This window comes from Mercenaria mercenaria, chromosome 2, assembly GCF_021730395.1.
Source record: "Mercenaria mercenaria strain notata chromosome 2, MADL_Memer_1, whole genome shotgun sequence".
Taxonomy (NCBI): Eukaryota; Metazoa; Mollusca; class Bivalvia; order Venerida; family Veneridae; genus Mercenaria; species Mercenaria mercenaria.
The window spans coordinates 115714907-115737011 of record NC_069362.1 but is presented as its reverse complement, the minus strand read 5'-3'; the positions used below and the strand labels follow the sequence as shown (position 1 = coordinate 115737011).

General features: G+C 35.3%; 2 protein-coding genes across 4 annotated transcripts; one reads left to right on the top strand and one right to left on the bottom strand.

The window, feature by feature from the left end:
• Nucleotides 1–1162: 1162 nt before the first annotated feature.
• Nucleotides 1163–13898, bottom strand: LOC123564972 (bifunctional arginine demethylase and lysyl-hydroxylase JMJD6-like). Of its 3 annotated transcripts, none has more exons than XM_045358923.2 (10): nucleotides 13818–13898; nucleotides 10465–10639; nucleotides 8896–9047; nucleotides 8451–8626; nucleotides 7829–7956; nucleotides 6989–7133; nucleotides 5974–6186; nucleotides 5009–5156; nucleotides 2640–2800; nucleotides 1163–1491 (listed from the first exon to the last, which is right to left on the bottom strand). In XM_045358923.2, the coding sequence occupies exons 2-10, from the start codon at nucleotides 10627–10629 to the stop codon at nucleotides 1169–1171; spliced, it is 1611 nt and encodes a 536-aa protein (XP_045214858.2). In that variant the 5' UTR covers nucleotides 10630–10639; nucleotides 13818–13898; the 3' UTR covers nucleotides 1163–1168. The 3 variants fall into 3 exon arrangements, with proteins under 3 accessions (XP_045214858.2, XP_045214859.2, XP_045214857.2); XM_045358924.2 differs by having other exon boundaries at nucleotides 13756–13840; XM_045358922.2 differs by lacking the exon at nucleotides 13818–13898 and adding an exon at nucleotides 13389–13535.
• LOC123564974 (FAS-associated death domain protein-like) lies at nucleotides 13891–19179 on the top strand. The gene is made up of 3 exons (XM_045358925.2): nucleotides 13891–14339; nucleotides 17084–17131; nucleotides 18093–19179. Exons 1-3 carry the CDS (start codon nucleotides 13964–13966, stop codon nucleotides 18350–18352), a joined length of 684 nt encoding a protein of 227 aa, XP_045214860.2. The 5' UTR covers nucleotides 13891–13963; the 3' UTR covers nucleotides 18353–19179.
• The last annotated feature ends 2926 nt before the right edge of the window (nucleotides 19180–22105 follow it).

Sequence of the window (22105 nt, the reverse complement as noted above, 5' to 3'; positions counted from 1 at the left end):
TGAATATGTTGGCATCACCTTGTCATTGCTTTAAGGTCCAGGACCTCTCAATTTTATTCAAACAGTTTATCATGGCCCCCAAGAGCTAAAAGCAGAAAAACCTTTAAATGACTTTAACCACTTCATGGACCATGAAGTTGCACAAAATTTGATCTGTAGAATCCTTAGATGAACCTTTGAACAAACCGGAGACAGGTCAATATAAGGATTCTTAATGTTTACCAAATTTACTGAATATTCAACGAAGTAGTCATTTATTTAAAAGGAAAGTTGACAATGGATTGCACAATACCTGCCTATACTAAAAATTCACTCTGAGAATCGACTCCATTAACCTGAGGGAGGTAATTACCAAAATGATAGCAAGACTTACATCATAACTTACTATTAACATTATTACCAGAAAGACACAGGTGAAGTTCTGCAATGTTCGCTATTCAGCCAGTAAATTTTTCAGTGAACACCCCTTAAAATAATAAATGGTACTGCCCAAATAGAGAGAGAGACAATTCCATTTTAAAAATTTAGAAGGGTAATTCACTAGGTTGTCACTTACCTTGAAAAGTCTGGGAAAAATTATTTTTTTCAAGGTCGGTGATATCTTGATAATGGTCAGTGAAAAATGAAATTTTAGAAAAGTCAGGGGAAAATGAAATTCTGGGTCAATGTTTAAAATGTTCAGTGGCTATGGCAGTTATAAGTATTAACTATTAAACACATTTTGGAGCAATTGTGTATATTACATAATTTAAATGTGTTTGAATCAATTTTGTTTTTAGGTTAACTTTGGAATTTTGAAGACTGAAAGGCTTTGCAATCCTTGCCTTCAGAGCAGACTAACCCTATACCTTTTCTGCTTTGGATTGGACGTCTGTAGGGGAGGAAGAGGCTGACAAAATATGGTGGTATTGGTCAGTGAAAAGTAGGGTTTAGTCGGGGAAGTCGAGGAATTTCATTTTCTCATTTAAGTGGCAACCCTGGTAAAGGTTATTCAATAGTGTTTTGTTTAATTCAGTTGTATGGAGTAAAAACACCTTGCATATAACAACTTGACACAAAGTAGTTCCCAAAAATTTCATCACAGCAGGTTAAAATGTAACTTACATTTTTATTTTTTTTAAAAGACTAACCTCTGAAAATAAAAGCACAAGTGGAGCATAAATATCTTTTATCTTTTATTCAATAATGTTTTTCTTCCCTCTTCTACTATTTGTGGTTTAATATCAAATTTTTCGTAATCTTCTGCTGGCCACGTTTTAAATTGTTCCCAAGATAAATGATCAATGTCACTGCACATATTTGATTTAAAATCTGGATCACTAAACTGCTTGAGTAGTTCTGCTGATCGTTCATCAATTAATGATGTAACAGTTAATTCCTCTTTAACAAGGTGAAAGTTTGAAAGGTCAACAAAATTCCCAGAGATGGCAAGGGAAGTTTCCAGATTCTCAACTCTGTGTGGACAACCAGCTGGTACAAACAACAGCTCACCTGCAAGTGTAACAAAATGTATAGGAATAAACTGAATATCTTGCATGTTTTGTAGTGAATCATTCAAAATTTAGAGAAAGCTATGTCTCATGTTTTCACAGTGAAAAATATCAGATAACGTTTTCACTGGAAAAAATCTATAAAATGGGTAAAAATTCTTAAACATGAAGAAAAATGTGTTTATTTTACATGGTAGTTCAAAGTCTCTTTCCTTAATAGCTAAGCCACTCCTGAGAATATTGACTGTGGTCTTCACCTGGTAAAGTTATTTTGATCATACACTAAAACAAATATCCTTTATATACTCCATGTAAATCAGCGATATATGTAATGTGAATTGAACAAAGGTGTTAATTTGGGTATACATGTACTGGTAGATGAGCACTATACAATAATACCTGTTTAAACATAAACCCTTGTGAAGAGGGAACTAAAAGACAATAACCCTGCAGGTACTGAAAAGATCCTGATGAAAGTTGTGCATGCCCCATTGCCCTATAGTGATCTATATTTGTGTTAAGTTTCATCAAGGTCCATCAATGGCTTACTTTTTTTAGTGAATTTCTGAATTTTAAAAACAAAGGGCATTAACTCTGCAGTTACTGAAGAGATCCTAAGGAAAGATGTGCATGCACCACTGCCCTATATTGATCTATATTTGTTTTAAATTTCATGACAATCCATCAATGGATTGTTTTGTTATACAGGGAATTTATGGATTGTCATATCGCATGTCCAGTTAAGAGTTTACTATATGACATGAGATCGACAATACGACACGACACATGACAATGTGACATGATGCACAATGTTGTGTCTTATTGTCCTTGTCAAATGGTATATCAAACATCATTTCACACTTGGCATTGTTCCATATTGTCGCATGATTTGCCAATATGAAAGACATGATGATTTACAATAGTGAAAAGTTTTATTTTGAGAGAACCATAACCCTCTCTTGCATTTTGTCAGAATTATAACCCTCTGTATCTTAGAAAACAAGTACTTCTTAGTTAATTTTTTGTTCAGGTCCATTTGTCTTGAATGAAAATAAGTGCTATTACTTTGAAACTGTATCTCTGTAATGCCAGTAGGCCAGTAAGAACGCCTAATGTTGCCTTAGTTAAGGGATAGAGAGAACTACCAACCTGGCTGGAGAACACACTCTATGGGTTGTGTTAGGGATAGTAGTGGATGTTGTTTTAAGTCTGGATTCTGCAGATCTACTTGGAATACTGGATCTGTTGACCATGGATGGCTAAACATTGGATACAGCATTGCCACGTCATCCTTGTCAAAAAATACCCATCTGTAAAATAATTTATTTTTATACCGGTATGCATCTTGAATAATTCAATTTAAGTACAAAAAGGAAGATAACTCAAAACAACAATACTGACAAGAGATAAGATTCTTGCACTCTGAACTTACTGTAATAGTCGTCTGTCAATATACCACTTCATTTTAAAGGAAGGGTGAAGGGAAATTGCATTCTGCACAACTTCTCATTTTGTAGCATATTTAAGTCAAGCTATTTGGAAATCTTTTACGTGATTAAGAAGATACTGAGAGGACTGAATTACTGCCTATATGGTCTTTGTGCTCAGCTTACGACCTTGACCCAACATGGCTGAAAGTTGCATTCTGCATGTCCTTTCATTACAGCAAACATTTGTGTCAAGTTATTAGAAAACCCTTTATAGAGCTTAAAAGATGTGGAGGGGATATGAAATACTAGTATTATACTACTATATTTAACCTTGATCTTATGTGACTGAAAACTGCATTTAGGACACTGTCTCAGTCTGGCAAACATTTGTGGAAAAAAATCTGTTTGTTGTTCTTTTCATTGTATTTCAAGTGACACTAACACAATTTAGATCATATTGGGAATTTTCCAGCTTTTGAAGGTACCCTAGAAGCTCCTCAAGCTATTCTTTCTGGACTGAGCAGTAACCTGGGTTCTGTAAGCCATATACATGGCTTCCACACATGAGGAATTTTAACACCCCAAGTGATGTTTCAAACCCACATCGGTGAAAGGTAAGTGATTCAAAGTCAGTGACTTTAACTACTCGGTCAGTGACACTTAACACTGCATAATATGTGACTATACAATCTTGACCTTGACCAAACATATCTGAAAGTTGCACCCTGCTTCTAGGATTCTTATTTATATAGTAAACACTTGTGCCAAATAAGTTGAAAATCCTCTGAAAGGGTAAAAAGATAAAGAGCAGACAAGAATTACTGCCTGTCTGACTTCTGATCTCAATGTATGACCTTGATCTAAAACTGACCGGACTACAAATTGTGTTCTGCACATCATCTCACCATTGCAGTCACTTGTGCTTACTTGAAAATCTCCCTTGAGAGTAAAATAGAAACAGAGCAGACACTACTTTGTTACTGACAGGCAGACAGCTGACCGGACTAAAAACAATATGTCTACCCCACCCTACACCCAAATTGGCAGACATAATTAAATAGAAAATTCTCAATTCACCCTAAAAATGTTTTATCACAGTTTGCAGCAGTTTTCAGTTACTCAGGCCTTCCAGCATGGCCTTGCAAAAAAGTAGGAGAAAAGTAGGAGGTCCCTATACAAAAAGTAGGAAAAAAACAGGAGGTTTGTGGACAGAAAAGTAGGAGGTTATCAACATAAAATTTGCAATGCTTACCTTAATAGCTGTTAATACTACACCTACACTGGCACCCAAATGATGACCTCAGATGTCTTGACTGGCAGTTTCTGTGCTAAAATTAGTGTGCCCATCAGCCTATGGATTTTCCAGATGTTAAGATATGGTTTCAGGCCCGGATTCTGCCAATGGGTCTCCCCCAGGAAAGTTATGAAATGGTGGCCTCTGGTGCATCTACTGGTGGTTGTACTCCCCTCATTTGAAATACAAGCATGAAATGGTGGTCTCTGGTGCAATTTTAGTTCTAAATTTTGAAATAATGGGTTACTGCCATCTTGATGGGGGTGGGGGGGGGGGGGGGGGGGGGGGCTCTCCCCCCTGGAAAATTTTGAAATGTTGGTATGAAATGGTGGCATCTGGTCTAAATTTTGAGAAAATATTATTCCTTTGCCAAAATAGTAGGGTGCACTTTTGATGAGTATAGGTCACGTCTCAGCCAATTGGTGGGGGAGGGGGCACAAGCCCCCTTGGCCTGGCCCTGGTTCCGGGCCTGGGTTTGGTAGGTTATAGGTGCCTTGATATGAGGCAATGTTTTGCAGGAGGCACCAAATGGCTCCAGAAGCTGCCAGCAACACATCAAGAGTCCATCATCTGCAAATATAACTACTGAAAAGGCTGTTTATTTTTTTCCTTTTTTATGTCAAGCAAAAAAGTAGGAGAAGTAGGAGGTTTTCATCAGAAAGTAGGAAAAAGTAGGAGGCATTTATAGTAGGAAAATGTAGGAAAAAGTAGGAATGCCTGGCTACTGTAATAAGATCACTTTTACAAGATAGTAACAAAACCTGCCAAAGATATATATTTTATTCATGAAATACCTTTTGCTGCCCTCAAACAGCGCCATCCAGAAGTTAGAACCAAAAGCATCAACATGCAGTTCACTGGTTAAACCAGCAGGTGCTATAAAAAGACTAGGCCAACTGTCTTTGTAAAGAGATCCCTGGGCCGTCCGCTGCAAAAAATCACCTACAAATATAAAGAAAGAGGACAGCAGATGTAAAGAGAGCAAAATTTACATAAGTTTTTTTTGTTTAGTTTAACATCACACTAACAATTATATGTCATATTGTAATTTTTCAGCTTTTCATGGTGGAGGAAGACCCCGGTTGCTGTCCGAGCATTATTTCATCACGAGCAGGCAACTGGGTAGAACCTACAACCTTCCGTAAGACAGCTGGATGGCCTCCTCACATGAAGAATTCTACATCCCGAGTGAGGCTTGAAACCACATAGGTGAGGGGGAGTTGATTTAAAGTCAGCAACCTTAACCACTTGGCCACGGAGGCCCCGTACTTCTAAGAATATTAAGTAACTGATTCAGCAGTTGTCAGTTTGACCTCACTGCTTCTTAATATGCTCTCTCAAGACATCCGAGAGAAGACATAATATCTAAAACAGTTATCCCCACTTCTGGTTTAGATGGAGAAGTTGACAGTTCTGGCGATGAATTAGTTACAGCTGCAACACTAGGACAGCTAGTAACCATTATAAAACCAAAATAAATGTACATCAAATGTTGAAGAATGGTATTAAATAAGCATGAAAAATGGATAAAAAAAACTTTTTGGCATTTCTGTGAATATAATGAAGTTTGAAATTCCAAACGTTCTTGTTGAAGTCAGCGACTTTAACCACTCGGCCATGGAGGCACCCTCCAAAATCTTCTATAGCAGGATATTTTGTGTCAATAAAGAGTTCCGAATAAAACTGTAATTATCACAAAATATTGGCTGTATTACTTGTCTGTATACATTGTATATAAGATTATCCTACCTCAACATACCTGCAAAATATTTTGGAATTTTCAATTCAGCTGCTAACTCCTGACAATGTAATGGTATATTCCAATCAAACAAGTACAATTTATCCTGATCATGTGACAGGTTACTATGGAGACTGGAAATAAAATCCTTGACCTTCATGGTTGTTGCATCTTCAAGGCGAGCCCACTGTACCGAGTCTTTGATACATTTCTTCAAAGTTACTGAACAGTTACCTATTTACAAAGCTTACAGATTAGCTTGGGTTAACAAACTTTTAAATACAATTTCCTATTGCTGATTTAGTACCGGTAGTAGTAGTTTCAATGAGACAAATTTTGGATAAATTAATACATGTTATAGAACTTGAAAAACAGGAGCTTTCAGAGGACAGCAACACTTGACTATTCAATAGCCTTGTCACTTGAATGAATACTGAAGTCAAAAAAGGAGCATAATTTTGTAAAACTGCAAAGAAGAGTTATTGAACATGTGCACTACATGTCCAATCATCACACTAAACAAGTGTGTGAAGTTTCAATCCATTTCGACGGGCGAGGTCAATAGTTCTACCTATTCTTGGAATTTCAGTGCTAATTATTACAACTGGTATGTCTATGTTTAACAAATCTGATATACTGAGCAGTGCCATGAGAAAACCAACAGTGGGTTTGCGACCAGCATGGATCCAGACCAGCCTGCACATCTGTGCAGTCTGGTCAGGATCCATGCTGTTCGCTATTAGTTTCTCTAATTGCATTAGGCTTTGAAAGCATGGATCCTGATCAGACTGCGCAGATGCGCAGGCAGGTCTGGATCCATGCTGGTCGCAAACCCACTATGTTGGTTTTCTCATGGCACGGCTCATATGTTAATCCAAATCCTGGTTACACCCTGGCACATTGCCATCATATAAAATCAGACAGTTTCAAAACATTTCATTTCAGTTTCTGTATTGAATTTTTTCAAATGCTTTCTGCGTAGGTATGAAAATACTTTATTACATGTACTGTGAAGAATACAATCAGCTAAAGGTACCTGCAACATCTGAGATATGTTGAAGGGTCCAAGGTACTGTGGTCATTTTGTCCACTAGCCCTGTTATCACAACTGGTGTACTTGTTAATTCATATTTGTAAAAGAAATCTTTAAATGACAAACTGTCCGCAGGAACTCTTTCAACCTAGAAAACAAAGTGAAGGATATCATTTACTTAAAGCAGTACACTGAAGATTCAAGCAGAAATATAGGAAAATCATACAAAACATACTTAAACAAGAGGGCCATTATGGCCCTAAATCGCTCACCTGAGTGAACAATTTTGGTAGAGGGTCACACATGGGAAATATATGTGAAATTATTTTGATACTGGGCCATAATTTTCTGACAAGAATTTTTTTTAATGTATCCACTACATGCATATAGAAATAGAGGATATCACATGAGTGTCTTTTCATATTTAAATTATTAAACGAGTTGAATAAAATAATAAAATGCCAGGCTCTGCCGAGCATTTTATCAATTTTATTCAACAAGTTTAATAAATTCAATGTAGAAAGCCACAAATGTAATATTCTTTTTATCACAAGTAAGTTTTTTTCTGCTGAAACATTAAAATTTCTTCTTTCTTTACCTATTATAGATCAAGTAAATTTGACCAAAGTCTCCTATACTTAAAGGAAGACAACGTCAAAGCTTTATTACACTAGAGTATTATCAAATTTATGTAATGGCTTTATTTCATTCCCATTACATTAAACATGTGATAAAATATTGTATATATATATGCTAAGTGACTACCACATCTGGTGGCCTTGTTTTCTGTCAGGTATTCAAAATTGTATTTAATAGAAGTATTCATAAACTAATGATACTAACCTGTTTTGTTGCAGGCAGTGACTGTACTGAAGCCGAGCTGTAATCTAACTGAGATAGTATTTCTTCTTGCTTCTGTCTATAATGTACTGCTCTCTTCAGACGCTTGAAACGCCATTCAAGCTCTTTGTCTTCAATGATAAGAAAAACAACTACAGATTTTCAAAGAAAATTTGTTCAATTACAAGGTCTTAGTGTTCATATATACGAAATAAAATCTATTTTGGAAACTTGTATTAAAAAAAGAAATTGAATGTACAAATTGAGTTTCTTATATTTAAGTTCTATTGTTGCATAATACCAAACACAAGGCAGATATTGGGTCGTAACAGCCCAAGTATACGTCATACTTCATTTGCTGGCTTAATGGAGGGGGAACACCCCCAGTGCCCCTCAGGACATTATCTAAGGCATATACAGACACCAGAGTAGATCCAGCCATAAAGTTCCCCCACATGAAAGAACTCTTCATCCCATATGGCAATTCTAACTCACAGGGGCAAGTGAATCACTGTCATTGACAATAACCAATTTGTCACTGAGGTTCACAAAAACATAAGTAAACAGATATGAAAATGGAAAGTCAATTTATAAACAATTCTAAACTGAAAGAACAGTATAGTACCTTGTGGATTTTTGTCCCTTGCTGATTCTAAATGCATTTTAGCCAAACTGAGGTTGCCTATTTTCTCATAGTAGGACGACAGAGCTGAAGAGGCATTTGCACTCTTACATCCTTTAGATATCTTCTCTCTTAACCGAGATATCTCTGTCTTTATAAAATGAAGACCTTCATCTGTTCTGCAATACATACACAGACCTTGCTAAATCATTTAATTTATGGGTATACAATTTAGTTATTTATAAAACAGCAGATTGCTAACTGACCTGCAAATAAGACAGTTATATTCAACTTTTTTTATTACCTCCCTTTAAGGTAGAGGAGATATAACAACAATCAGCAATTTCTGAGCTATTTTGTATTCTTAAAAGATTGGACACACATGACTAACACCAGATGTTTTATTAGTAGTAAACAAAAGACAGTTAACTAATTACCAGATACATACCCAGTTATAAAGTTTATGATTGTGTTTGGGTTACTGCTGGTAGGTACACTATCAGACTCCATCAAATATTTGCCTGTCTTTCTCCACCATTTAGCCAGGGCAACGTCAGCCAGATCTTCCTCTGCATCATCATACACAGGCTTCTCTGCAACCTAAAATGATTGTTGTGCTGTTATGTCAAATGGTATTTTCTGGCATGTTTTCAGTGAATTACTGAAATATCAGAGTGAAATATATGTGGTATTTTCACAGTGCAAAATATAAAAAACTGTTTTTCACTGGTAAGTATAAAATAGGGAAATTCAGTCAAAACATAACAAAACAAGAAAATTTGTTTGTTTTACATGCAAGATCAAAACAGCTTTCACTCATGAACACTATATCTTGACTATAATGCCACTCGTGAAAATATCACATCTGGTGTTTATTCGTGAAAGATATTTCAACCTTACACTGAAACAAAAAAATATCCTCTATAATATCCTTTGTGAGCACACACATAACAGTTATGATATTAACATTTACAGAATCAAATGGAAAGCTTGCTGAGCTTGGGTAAAACTTTTAAAATTCAATCTGAATCTTCCTTTAAATGCTAAAGCAGCAACATGATTATATACCAAATCTTAAACCAATGTTTTATTTACATTTCATGATCATTAGATATAAATTTTCATTGCAACAAAAGAAAAAAGATTTAGGATAGATTTGTCAGAACCAAAGCAAAAAAGTTATTATCATGACCTCCTCCACACGTCAGACTCAATTAAAAAATTTTACAGGTGGTCAAGTGATATTGAATGCAAATCTTTAACAAATATCATACAAACGTATTATATTTATGTCAAAGCAAGGCATATTTATAAAATTTATACATAGGCTAAACTCTATATTGGCTTGGCAACCTGGATAGGAAAACTAGCCCAAGTGCAAATGTAGCAAGTATTAAGCACTGAGTGACCACAAATAGGTGTAAATGATCAGATCTAAAAGTACTGTAAAATCATTTAATTTTCAAGGGCATGAAATTTCGTGGTTTTGCTCAAAACGAAAATTTCGTGGGGATATGAATTCGTGGATTTCAACTTTAGAACATAAAATGAATGCGAATTTTACTTGTTCATTGGGATTAAATTTCGTGGATTGACTCAACCACGAAATCCACGAAAATTAGTCCCCCATGAATATTAATGATGTCACAGTATCAAACATTAATCCATTACTTGATCAAAATCTGATTAACTAATCACCTTAAATAAAAAGCACTGCCATCCTCCAAGTTTAGTTTTCAAGCCAAATAACAGTCAAACTTTGTTTGCTCTAACTAAGATCATTTGAAAATGCTCCATGGCTTGAATTTATTGTCAGGTTCCAGAAAAATCCTTTTATAATGTATATTGTTTGATGGCTCGAACTACTGATAACTCAAACAAAATTTGACAGTCCCATTGAGTTTGAGCAAATAATCTTTGACTGTAAATTAGTTTACTAATAAAGTATCAATATTACTAAATCTAAGTAAACTCTAATAACATGGTAACATAAATTTGCAGTTTTCTCTCAAATTACCTTCTTCACTTTACCAACATTTCTGAGAAAGAAGCTAGATACAGATGCTGGATTGTGGATCCTGCTTGTTGGTGACGTATACATGTTTTCATTTCCGTCAGTCACAGGCCACTCATTAATTGCCTCAATTATTTCTGCATCAGTCACAGTATCTGTTGGTTCCATCTTAATGTTCCTACAAATTAAATATGTTAAAACTAGAGCTATCACTTAAAGGCGATCAATACCCAATGAAACCGCTTCAATACAAGGAAATTCAATGTTGTGATCAAGATCTTTGACCTTTAAGTTTGACCTTGAACCTGACCCTAGTGACCTGGGTTGTACACTCTGCAAGTCTTATTAATGATGCCAGTTTTATGAAAATTCTTCCAGTGGTTCAGAGGATGTGGAGAGAACACACAGATTTAACTGCCAAGTGTGACCTCGACTTAGGGTCTAATGACCAAGGTTGTGCAAGATCTGCATGTCCTCTGGATGAGATTAACAACTGATGCTAATTTTATGAAATTTCTGATTTTCATTTCTGGATAATGAGTCTAATTATTCTAATCTGATGATACGCCATACCATCTGTACTTCCACTTTATCAAATATGCAGAACTACTTTAAAGCCAGAAAACATGAAAATGAGTTGTCAGTAAAAAATACAGTGAATGCGTAATTAACTTAGGAAGTGGCTAGGGGTACGGTAACCGGAACTCTAGACCTGGAGTCTTGAGGTCCAGTAATCAATATGCATGTACTATAATCTATTGTATTACTGGTGTATTGAATAATTGCTGAGGAAAAAGTATGATTAAAAGCTGCCATTATTACATAGGTTATCTGTAAATGATTTTTTTTAGAAATAGCTAATAGCCTATCACTAGGGTTGGTGACATACTGAATATGAAAGTTTAACAGCAATTTCCATTAGTCAGTGCTATTTATTCAAGCAGTAAAACAAATTTAGCAATTTATGGGCTCGGTGCAAGTCTAAAATACTAAAGAAAAGCTTTAGTTTATCATTTTAATTTTTCAATCCAAAGAAAAAAATCTAATCTGATAAAAGCTCTCATTACAGCAAACAAAGTGTAACTAATTACAATTAACTGGATTCGAGTTTGTGCTATTCTCGCGAATAAGACTTATAAATACTTCTGTTTTCTTTCACTCGCAAATTATACTCAAAACCAGGGAAAAAAATGAGAGCATGCAATCTCCCCTTTTTTTATAGATAAATTATTTCCTCTCAACAAGTATTAAAATTCATATTTATTGACAGACTTCTAGACAGCCCTATAAGGGTTGCCTAAAGGTCAGGCAGGGTTCTAGTCAGGATTTTCTGAAGGCATGTTGCAGAAGGATATTTTTTGACGAGCAAAGGGGTGGGTACAGGATGGGTGTCTCCTCCCTCATGGGGGGTATGGGGGTCACCCCAGAAAATTTTGTGTTACTACAACTCATTTTGGTGCATTCTGATGCACTTCAGAGTGAAAAACATAGTGGTATTTTTAGTGATTAATAAGCATCATTTACATGTACAACAAGAAAAGATATTAGGTCATAACAATCCTATGGAGTTTATTTGCTGAATGACAATTAAAAGTTCATCAATTTTAAGTTGCTAAAAATGTTCATTTACTATTTATTGTACATAAAACAACACAATTTTAGCACTGCCCACAGATCTATTTGTATTTTAAAGTTTATGTCTTCTATTCCTGTGGAGTTTATTTGCTGAAAACTTATCCATTTTAAGTTTTTGAAAATGTCAACTGTTTGTTGTACAAACATGTAAAACAACACAATCTGAGACTGTCAATGCTGGTTTCCATTTTGGATCAATGCCCGATTTCCTTTGGCCATTTGGCGTGGCTGGGAGGGATTCTGAAATTGTGACCGGGGCCTCCGTGGCCGAGTGGTTACGGTCGCTGGCTTCAAATCACTTGCCCCTCATCGATGTGGGTTCGAGCCTCACTCGGGGCGTTGAATTCTTCATGTGAGGTTCTTCATGGGAGGAAGCCATCCTGCTGGCTTACGGAAGGTCGGTGGTTCTATCAAAGTGTCCGTTCGTGATGAAATAATGCAAGGAGGGTATTTCAAACTTTTCTCTACAAGTTCTATTTTGAAAGTGACGACAGAAAACATTAATTCTTGCATTGTCTTTTCGATATTCCGCCCGAGAAAACACATTTCATACATGTGAAAAACATTAATATTATGGCGATAATTGTTCAAAAGCATTTTACCATGTTGCACAATTTTGACTTAATTCCTTACATTGTCTTTCCTTGATTGCGAAAAACATTCGGACGTTAATTGTTGAATCATCTGTCATTATATCTAATAACATGTATAATCTTAAAACTTGCGAAAACAGTCACTTTCATGTACACATCACAAGATACCGCCTGTCAAAGGATTTAAAGGCGGAGCTACGATGAAATTTACGTCACACGTTCCACATATAGGAAGCTGTCATTGGTTTATCCGTTATCTTAACTGGCATCGCTTTACCTAAACTATCGGGTAGCACGTGGAAGCTTTTCCAATACACTTTCAAATACTTCGGCAATTAAGGGATGACGCGGGAAATAAGGGATGTCGAATATACACCTCAAAGTCTGAAGGCATGTCCCACGCGACAGGCGATAATAGCCTGGCGAGAACCCTGTCCGGTTATACCAGACCCCCAGCCACTGCCTTCAACTTAATGCTGAGTGCTAAGCGAGGAAGCTTCTAATGTTTCATACATCTTGGGTATGAAGCAGGCTGGGAGTGAACCCATGACCTCCAGCACTTGAAGCAGGCGCTCTACCACTAGGTAACCGAGGCTGTTAAAATTTTACTTTAGCTAATCTATCCAAAGCTCTTTACACACCAGGGGACCTCCATGGCCAAGTGATTAAGTTTCTGACTTCAGATCACTTGCCCCTCACCTATGTACATGGATTCAAGCCTCACTCAAGTCAAGGTGTTCAATTCTCCATGTGAATGTGAGGGAGCCATCCAGCTGGCTTAAGGAAGGTCGGTGGTTCTTCCTGGAATAATTCATGGAGGGGCACCTGGGGTCTTCCTCCGCCATCAAAGCTGGAAAGTTGACATATGACCTATAATTGTGTCAGTGTAACGTTAAACCCAGCAAAAACAAAATAAATTATTATAACTTATAAGCGTCTGTGTGACACAGACTTATTAATTTTAAAAAAAAATGTCAGGTTTTATAAATATTCGCAAAAGTGACACCAAGAATATTTAAGTAGAGTGTATAGAAAATACTTCTGTCCAATAATTCCTCTTACCAACCTTCTATAATACTTATACAAGCACAAGAAGTTTACAATTTATAAATGATTAAGTCTACAAACTTTTTGTTCCTGGTATTTGGACGCTTTTATAATCGGAAAGCTTTTGCCTACTTCGCTTACCAAAACGAAAGTGAAAGTAGGAAAACCCCACAGGAAATATTATTATTTACGTACAAACTTCCCGTGTTTTTTTTTTTCTTCTGAAGATGGATGATCAACGATATGCGGCATACAAAGACATGCTTATATCTGTTGCCGATGTAGTAGACCAAGATGTAACTGTGCTTAACACAATGAAATTTAAATGTGACCGCATCATCAAAGGCCGGGAGAGAGATCAAATCAAATCTGCCATACAGTTATGGACAGCCTTGGAGAAAAGAGAATACCTCGGTTTATCAAAAACAGATTTTCTGAAAGAACTTTTGAAATCATGTATGAGAGGACAGGTAGAAGCACTAAATATGGTGGAAAATTATGAACGGTTAAATGGTGATTTACCTGGCAGTTTCAATGGACAAGCAATACCAGCTCAAGTAAACTGTCCTGGTAATCCCCAGATAATATACATTGGACAAAAAGGTTTATAATTATAATTTTTTCATATATTATACAGTGGGATAGAAAGCAGGTTTTCATTTGTGCCACCAAAGTAAATTGCTGCTGCAGGAGCGCATGTTTTAATCTCAACTCTGACCTGTCATTAGTCCAAATAATAGGACGTTTCGGGACAGCGTGAAAACTTTTGACTGTCGCTGTCTCCGTAAAATGCAGATACGGATAAGGCTAAGAGGGATGACAACTGTAAAATATCAGATCATAAAATAAGTCATCCCAATAAGCCAAATGAGTAAGACTAACATGACATGGCAAGATGAGCCCAATTATTGACAAGGCTGGGCCAGGCCAGGCCAGATTTTGCGAAAAGTTAACTTATATAAATTTCCGTACTTCATTACCCCGAAACTATGTATTGAAATACGTAATGACTGTAAACAGCTCATACTTAAGATATATCAGGATGTTACTGCAACAAATTTGTTTGCATTTAAGTCACTAAAGTTCAAGCAGATAAATTCCTGCATATATATAAATTCCATTTCAGGCCTCCAAATTGCCTCTGGAGAATCAACAGTCATCTAATTTCAGTGATTCAATGGCAGTTATCACTGGCCAAAGATGTAATTAAATGAAATACTTTTGTACCAAAACCTTTGCTTTTTCTGTAATCATAATTATTATCCACATAAACAATAATTGATGGCTGATCTTTATTAAAACAGTTTATGTAAAGCTATCCTCATGGTTGGAAGTATTGTGCTGCTACCTTAAAAATCAATAAATCATAAGGTAGTAAATGCATGGACATGGAGACAGCTGAGTAAGATTGCATTTGTCCATTCCACAAATAAATGGCAATTATTTTACACCTCTGCAGGGTAAATGTTTTGAATCAGACTTTAATATTTCCAATATTGAAATTTACATCTGACAGACATTTTTGATTTACTGAATGAGATAAACCAGGTCCAAATGCCAATTACTTAAGTCACTGATGTCAGTTTTTTTAAAACGTTTGAACATGGAAAAGAATGGCCTTTCCTGACCTGGCCTGGCCGAGTCAAAAACTGTGTTCATCAGGCCACTGGCCAGGCCAGGCCAGAGATTAGAACATGCCATGCAGGAATGTCCCTCTACAGATCTTTATTCTGTTACTGACACCAGTATTAAGGTTCAGTAGTTTATGGTCAAAGTGACTTAGGACTGAAAACAGTTTCAAACTTCACAGGATTATTGCCTGTGATAAACCAATGACCTGTTGGTTTAAGGGGTAAGTCAAAGGTCAAGGTCACAGTAATATTGACTGAAAATAATTTTTAATAAATGGAGGTCTTGATGACATAGCCGGCAGTGTTTCATTTTGGTGCGAGTCCCGAGTCTCTGACTCATCAAAATTGGCTGGGGACTCGCAAAATTTTGGAAATCTTTCATTTTTACATAGTGGGACTCATTGAATTTTTAAGTTCAATGTGAAAGGACTCATAGGTTTCAAAACCAAAATGAAACACTGTATCATAGCCACCAAAATTTGATGATTGCCTTTGGCCAATAGATGATTTTCCTCAAGTAATCCAAGGGAAGTAACTTGATGACAAGGGATAAGTTGTTATTTGTTACCTCCCCTTCATTTTGCAAATGGCAGCAAGGAATCAAAGGGAAGGAAAGTTAACTTTCTTTTAGTTATTATAGATTACCTGCCTTGCATTTTGCAAACTGTCAAGGAATCAAAGGGAAGTAACTTCTGATGACTTTGGACAAATCTGCATAGCTGTCAGATATTCCAGGGTTTTTTTAAATCGACTCATTTATACTTTTTCGGGGGAAGGCTTTTTTCTCTCAAAAATGCCAAATTTGAACATCAAAATCCCTCCTTGCATGAAGAAGAAATGCTCCGGACAAAGTTGTCACTTTTATAACCTTTGACCTCTAAGTGTGAACTTGACCTTAGACCTAGGGATGTGGAACCAAAATTTGTAGTCCTGTTTGGCGCCATATAACCTATACTGTGTTGGTGCACTGTAAAACCCAAATAAATAAATAAATTAGACATAGGGACCTGGTTCTTACGCTTGACACTCCATCTCATGATGGTGAACAATTGTGCCAAGTTACATCAAAATCCCTCCATGCATGAATAAGAAATACTCCAGACAAAGTCATTAATGAATTTGACCTTTGTCCTCTGTGACCTTAACCTTTGAGATAGGAACCAGGGGTTTGTGCATGACACTCGCGATCCGTCTTACTGAGGTTAATATTCATGCCAAATATAAACAAGATTGCTCCATGCATGTCAAAGTTATGGTACAGATGGACGCACGCATGCATGCACAATCACCAAACAGCAATTTGGATGACTATATGTCCGGGCTCAACAAAAATGAAATTATTCTTCATGTAATTGTTACCTTTATGTTTTGTTTTTATATATAAAACATGTTTCTGTGCTCTATATCATTTCTTAATAAATATACAAATACTGTTAGAATTCACATTATAATGTGAATAAGTAATAAAATCTTTTGGAATATGTTGTGAATTAAGCTTTAAGTAGCCTACAGAATACATTGACTTACATTCATTGTCAAACTACAGACCAGGAGTTTTAGCATATGTGTGTAATTTATTCAACAGTTAATACTTTACAGAGATTCTTAATTTCATTTTTTCCCCTGATAATTCCAGTTTTGCTTAAAAATTTATAAATTTGGAAGTTGCCAACATTGACCTTATTCAGATTTCTCATTGTAGTCTCATTATTGCAGATTCATCAAGACAATTTCCACAACAGGGCAGAGAAGTTCTTGGTCCAGGTAATCAAAAGCTTAAATGAAGAGAAATTTATTATATCTCTTTAAATTGTATTTAAGCAACATTTTATTACATTTTCCACTTCTTAGATATTCTTTTTAATAGAGATTTATTCCAGGAAGACATAAAAATTATAGAGGATATTTGTTTCAGGGCAAGACTGAAATATCTTTCACGAGTTAACAACAGATGCATTATTTTCACAAATGTCATAAAGCCACAAGTAAAACTGTTAGATATGGTGTTCATGAGTGAAACATATTTTGATCTTACATGTAAAACAAACAAATTTTCTTACTATTTCATGTTTTGACTGAATTTTCTCATTTTATAGTTTATTTGATATTTTTCACTGTGAAAATAGCTACCAGATAATTATATTTCACTCAAATATTTTGGTAATTCACTGAAAAACATGTAATATTACTAATAAAGAGTTAGATCCATATCAGAAATGTGTTTTATTATATATATAAAATTTGTATTTACCCCCCTTTGACAGGAACTGGATTTCAATATCATTTCTTGTTTTACATTTGAATTTTTTTTTTTATAAATATTAGGATATTTCAACAATCTGAACCAAAAGACAAGCTTTTTAAAACCATAATGTAGCTTTGTCAATCTAATCAAAAATGACTCTAGTGAAAATCTAAAATGTATTAAGCACTGAAGTGCAAATGATGAACAAATCCAGTGCTTGATGAAAGTCTGATTAACCACCTGTACTTTAAACAGAGTTTTCGATTATTAATGTCATAAAATACAAAACATATATGAAATTGACATTTCTGTTGTCATGATGTACATTTCGTTCTAATAAAATATAAAAAAAACGTCACCTAATGACTCAGTATGTAGTACTAGTGTTTGCAAATGTTCTCCGTATCGGACTACATAAAACATTTTATATCAACGTACTTTTTTAAGTATTTTATATTTGCTGTATATTTTACTCTGCAGATCTGAAGAAAGAAATTGCATTTCTGTCAAAATCCCTTGGCCGAAACTGGACATTTTTCATGCGAGAACTTGGCCTCCCTGATATTGAGATAGAAGCCATAATGTCCGACTACAAATATACAAAGGAACAGGCTTATCAGTGCTTGCTACTGTGGCAGGATATACAAAAACAGGAAGCTACCAAACAAAGACTTGTTAATGCACTTAGAACTGTTAACAGGAATGATTTAGCAGACACTCTGGAAGAAGGAACTTATTGATGTTTGGACTAAAGTGTTTATATATTTTCTGGCCTTTTGGGGTTATGGAGTACATTCAATTTTACAATAACCTTTACCCTGCTAAATTTCTAAAGTGAACTGATCCATCCTTCAATATGGACAGTACCACTTATTATTTAAAATGGTATTTACTGAAAATTTACAGACTGAACAGCAAACAGTGCAGACCAAGATTTGCCTGCACTGGTCGCAAAGGCAGAATCACTTGCCGCCAGCAGACTAAAGAATAATAGAATTCTGCTTTTAAAAGCCAGCGATAGGAGACACAAGGGGTGTTGCACATTTCATTACCTCTCGTGAACAGACTCAATCAAACCCAGTCTGCTATTATTTTGCTTGGCTGCATTGTGCTTCCAAAGGATCTTTCACAAATTTTATTATCTATCGTTGCTTCAATCATACTCATCCAGTAGTTGTTTGTGTTTAATTTTATTTATAATCCACTGGTTACCCATGTTGTCAACTCCTCCAGAAGACTGTAAGTAATCTTAGCTGGAAGATAGTTCAAAATACAGAAGATGCTCCGATTCCAGATTCCCCGCTTCTTTAGCATGTCAGATCTAAAGTACCTATACACAGGACTATCATCCGTTACATACTTTAGTTGGAGCAGCAAGTAATCAAACTCCTGATCTCTGGTTTCTAAGGCAAGACAGTGTTATCAGTAGACCACTGTGTCTGCTCTACATTAAATACTATTTGTTCTTGCCAGATGTATAAGTATTTCATCAAAATCTCTTGTATCCACATTGTTAAAGCAGTAATTTACATACAGGTGTTCCTGATCAATAAAGACTCATTTGTCAGCCTTGTGTTATCATATTGTAAAGAGTATTAACTCACTCTCAGAACTATTGCAAGAGCTGCATTATACAAAATGGAGCGCATTTTCAAACTGTATCAACAAGCAGAATTTGTATCTCAAAAGAAGTGTCTCAAGGATTCTACCATGCCGATAGTAAATCCTGTCAAGCTAGCTCATAATATGCAGAATCATGATAAATATTTACCCAACAGTTCATGCATTTGATTTCCCAATGTATGAAAGGGATTGCAACTTCTTTGTAAAGCAGTCTGACAAATAATTTTGTATGCAGACCTTATTTTTTATAAGGTAATCTGTAACAGATAGAAAATTATTTTCCTCATCAATTTTAGCTAGGATTGTCATATTTGTTCAATTCAACAACTGACAGGTATCAGTAACTTATAAAACAAGAGCTGTACGTAAGACAGCACACTGGACTTTTATCAGTGCTTGACCTGAATTTGAACGTTGCCAGTAAAATCTATATAAAACTATAACCAAAAAATTCTAAGTTAAAAAGGGGCATAACTCAGTCAAAATTCAAATCAGAGTTATGGGGACTGTTTCTCCTGGTGTAACTACCTATTTTAAGTTTTAAGTCAAAAGCTTTTATAGTAACAGAAATATTTGACTTTATCAAAAACTAACAAAAAAAATCCAAGTTAAAAAGGGACATAACAATTTAAATCAGTTATGGGGATTGTTGTACCATAATTTTTGTTCAAACAGGCCAATTATAAAATACATGTTATTTTCGTGAAATGCCTTTCACAAGTTCCCGGTACAGGCCCAAGATTACTTTGTCAGAGATCAGGTCACTCATCTGCAGAAGATATTGAATTTTGGCAACAAAAATGAGGGTCAGGGGAGATAATTAAGGATATATATACAAGAGCCATCTCTTGACAGTGTGCTAGACTATTGAAAGAATTGATGCAAGTATGGGGTCAAAATATTACCAGAGATTTTCAGACAAAAGAAGGAAAATAGATAAGAGAAACAATGTACCTGTACTTGTGGAACTAATTAAGTCTTGTGCTATATGGCAAGGTGCGTGTGTGTTCGGGTTTAACGTCTTTTTCAACAATTTTTCAGTCGTATAAACGACTGTGTCTACTTGTAGCAGTGAGCACAATGCCCACCTTTATAGTGCTGCCTCACTGAGTATCACACCGTAGACACATGGTATGATACCCCACCCAGTCACATTATACTGACACCAGGCTGACCAGTCCCAGCACTATCCTCTTAATGCTAAGGTGTAATGATGTTATGTAAATGTAAAGCCATGTATTGGACAGTTTAGACATAATATGGAATGGTATGCAAAACTTTACTATTTTTGCATTAAAAAAAGGGCCATAACTGAGCCAAAATCCTGACTTAGTTATGTAGTCTTGTCTTTATACGGAGACTATGATGGTAAAGTCATGTCAGTTTAGACAAAATATGGACTGGTACGAAATACGAAAACTGATTTCTAAGTCCAAAATTCAGCCAAATATCTTTGACATAGTTACACAACTTGGACAACAGACAAAGATCATCATGATAAATAAGTGTTCAAAGTTTCAAAGCCACAGGTCAAATACTTTTGACAAAATGGCAACTTGTACGAAAACTGAACTAATTTCCAAGTCCAAAAAGGGCCATAATTTAGCCAAAATACTTGACAGGTTATCAGCTCTTGCCTACAGATAGAGCCTGTTACAATAAGCAAGTGAAAAAAGTTTCAAACAGTTTCCACAACATATGAACTGGTATGAAAAACTTGACCAAGATTATAAGTTAAAAGGGGCCATAACTCAGACAAAATCCTTGATGGAGTTATATACTCCTGCCTAAAGCTGGACATGGTGATGGTTCACAAGTGGTGAAAGTTTCAAAGCTGTATGTCAAAAGGTTTTGTCAAAGTGTGGACTGTTACAAAAAACCTAACCAAGGTGTGGCGCAGACGCTGTGGCGAGTAGGATAGCTCTACTTATTCTTTTAATAGTCGAGCTAAAAATCTTCTTGCTAATAAAACAAGACACAAAGACTGCAACTTCTAAAGAACTTTAATAGTATCTAAAATAATTTGATAGACCACAACATAATTCTTCATCCACCAATCACTTTATACCCAATAACATTAGATGGTTCCTTATTAGTTGTAAACATCTGTTTTTCTCATTGAGAATTTTTTTTTAAATGATTTGATTTGTTGACAATATGAACTTACATATGCAATGGTTTGTTTCTAAAGGTTAATTTTAATCAAAAAGACTGCTTTTGTAGTATACAGGTGGTGTTCTTTTAGTTTTTACATTCCGTCGTCAAGCTCTAAATTTCAAACAATTTTTGGACAATATATATTATACCAAATTTAAATAGTGCCTTTTCATGATAAGAGCGTTCAAAGGTGCTTAACATATTTCAAACATTTTAAAAATGTACTGTTGAATTTTCTATTCTATAGACTGTACATGTACACATTTTTTTGAAAGTGTAAAACTTTGAACTTACCAAACAATATGGTCTAATGTTAGTGGGTATTCAACAGAACTGATAGTTTCAATTGCACTAAATACCATCATTTTAGGGTAAAAATTACCCTGCTGATTTAACTATAGTTAACCATCTTTAACAAGAACTGGTACTCTCATGAAATAATTAAACATTGGATACATAACTTCAGCTGTAACAACATATCCAAAAACAGTAAGAATAAAATATAACACTGATTTGAACATTAAAACACAATTTACTTCGGTTTTATTTTTATGATTATTTCGGATAACTATTCTTAAAATATCATTTATAAATACTTTTTTAAACTGTTGCATGCATTTATTTAAACTAAAATTCAAAATTAATACTGAATTAAAAATATATACATCTTTTTCATAAAATTTTATATTCGTAAAGAAAATACAAAACAAAAT

Excerpts from the sequence above, each read along its gene's own strand:
- LOC123564974 (XM_045358925.2), top strand. The coding sequence starts at position 13,964 with ATGGATGATCAACGATATGCGGCATACAAAGACATGCTTATATCTGTT. Across the intron at positions 14,340-17,083 it reads AATATACATTGGACAAAAAG|ATTCATCAAGACAATTTCCA; the intron begins GTTTATAATTAT and ends TCATTATTGCAG. Across the intron at positions 17,132-18,092 it reads CAGAGAAGTTCTTGGTCCAG|ATCTGAAGAAAGAAATTGCA; the intron begins GTAATCAAAAGC and ends TTTACTCTGCAG.
- LOC123564972 (XM_045358923.2), bottom strand. The coding sequence starts at position 10,629 with ATGGAACCAACAGATACTGTGACTGATGCAGAAATAATTGAGGCAATT. Across the intron at positions 7,957-8,450 it reads AAGGGACAAAAATCCACAAG|ACAAAGAGCTTGAATGGCGT; the intron begins GTACTATACTGT and ends TTATCATTGAAG. Across the intron at positions 6,187-6,988 it reads ACATATCTCAGATGTTGCAG|GTAACTGTTCAGTAACTTTG; the intron begins GTACCTTTAGCT and ends CTTTGTAAATAG.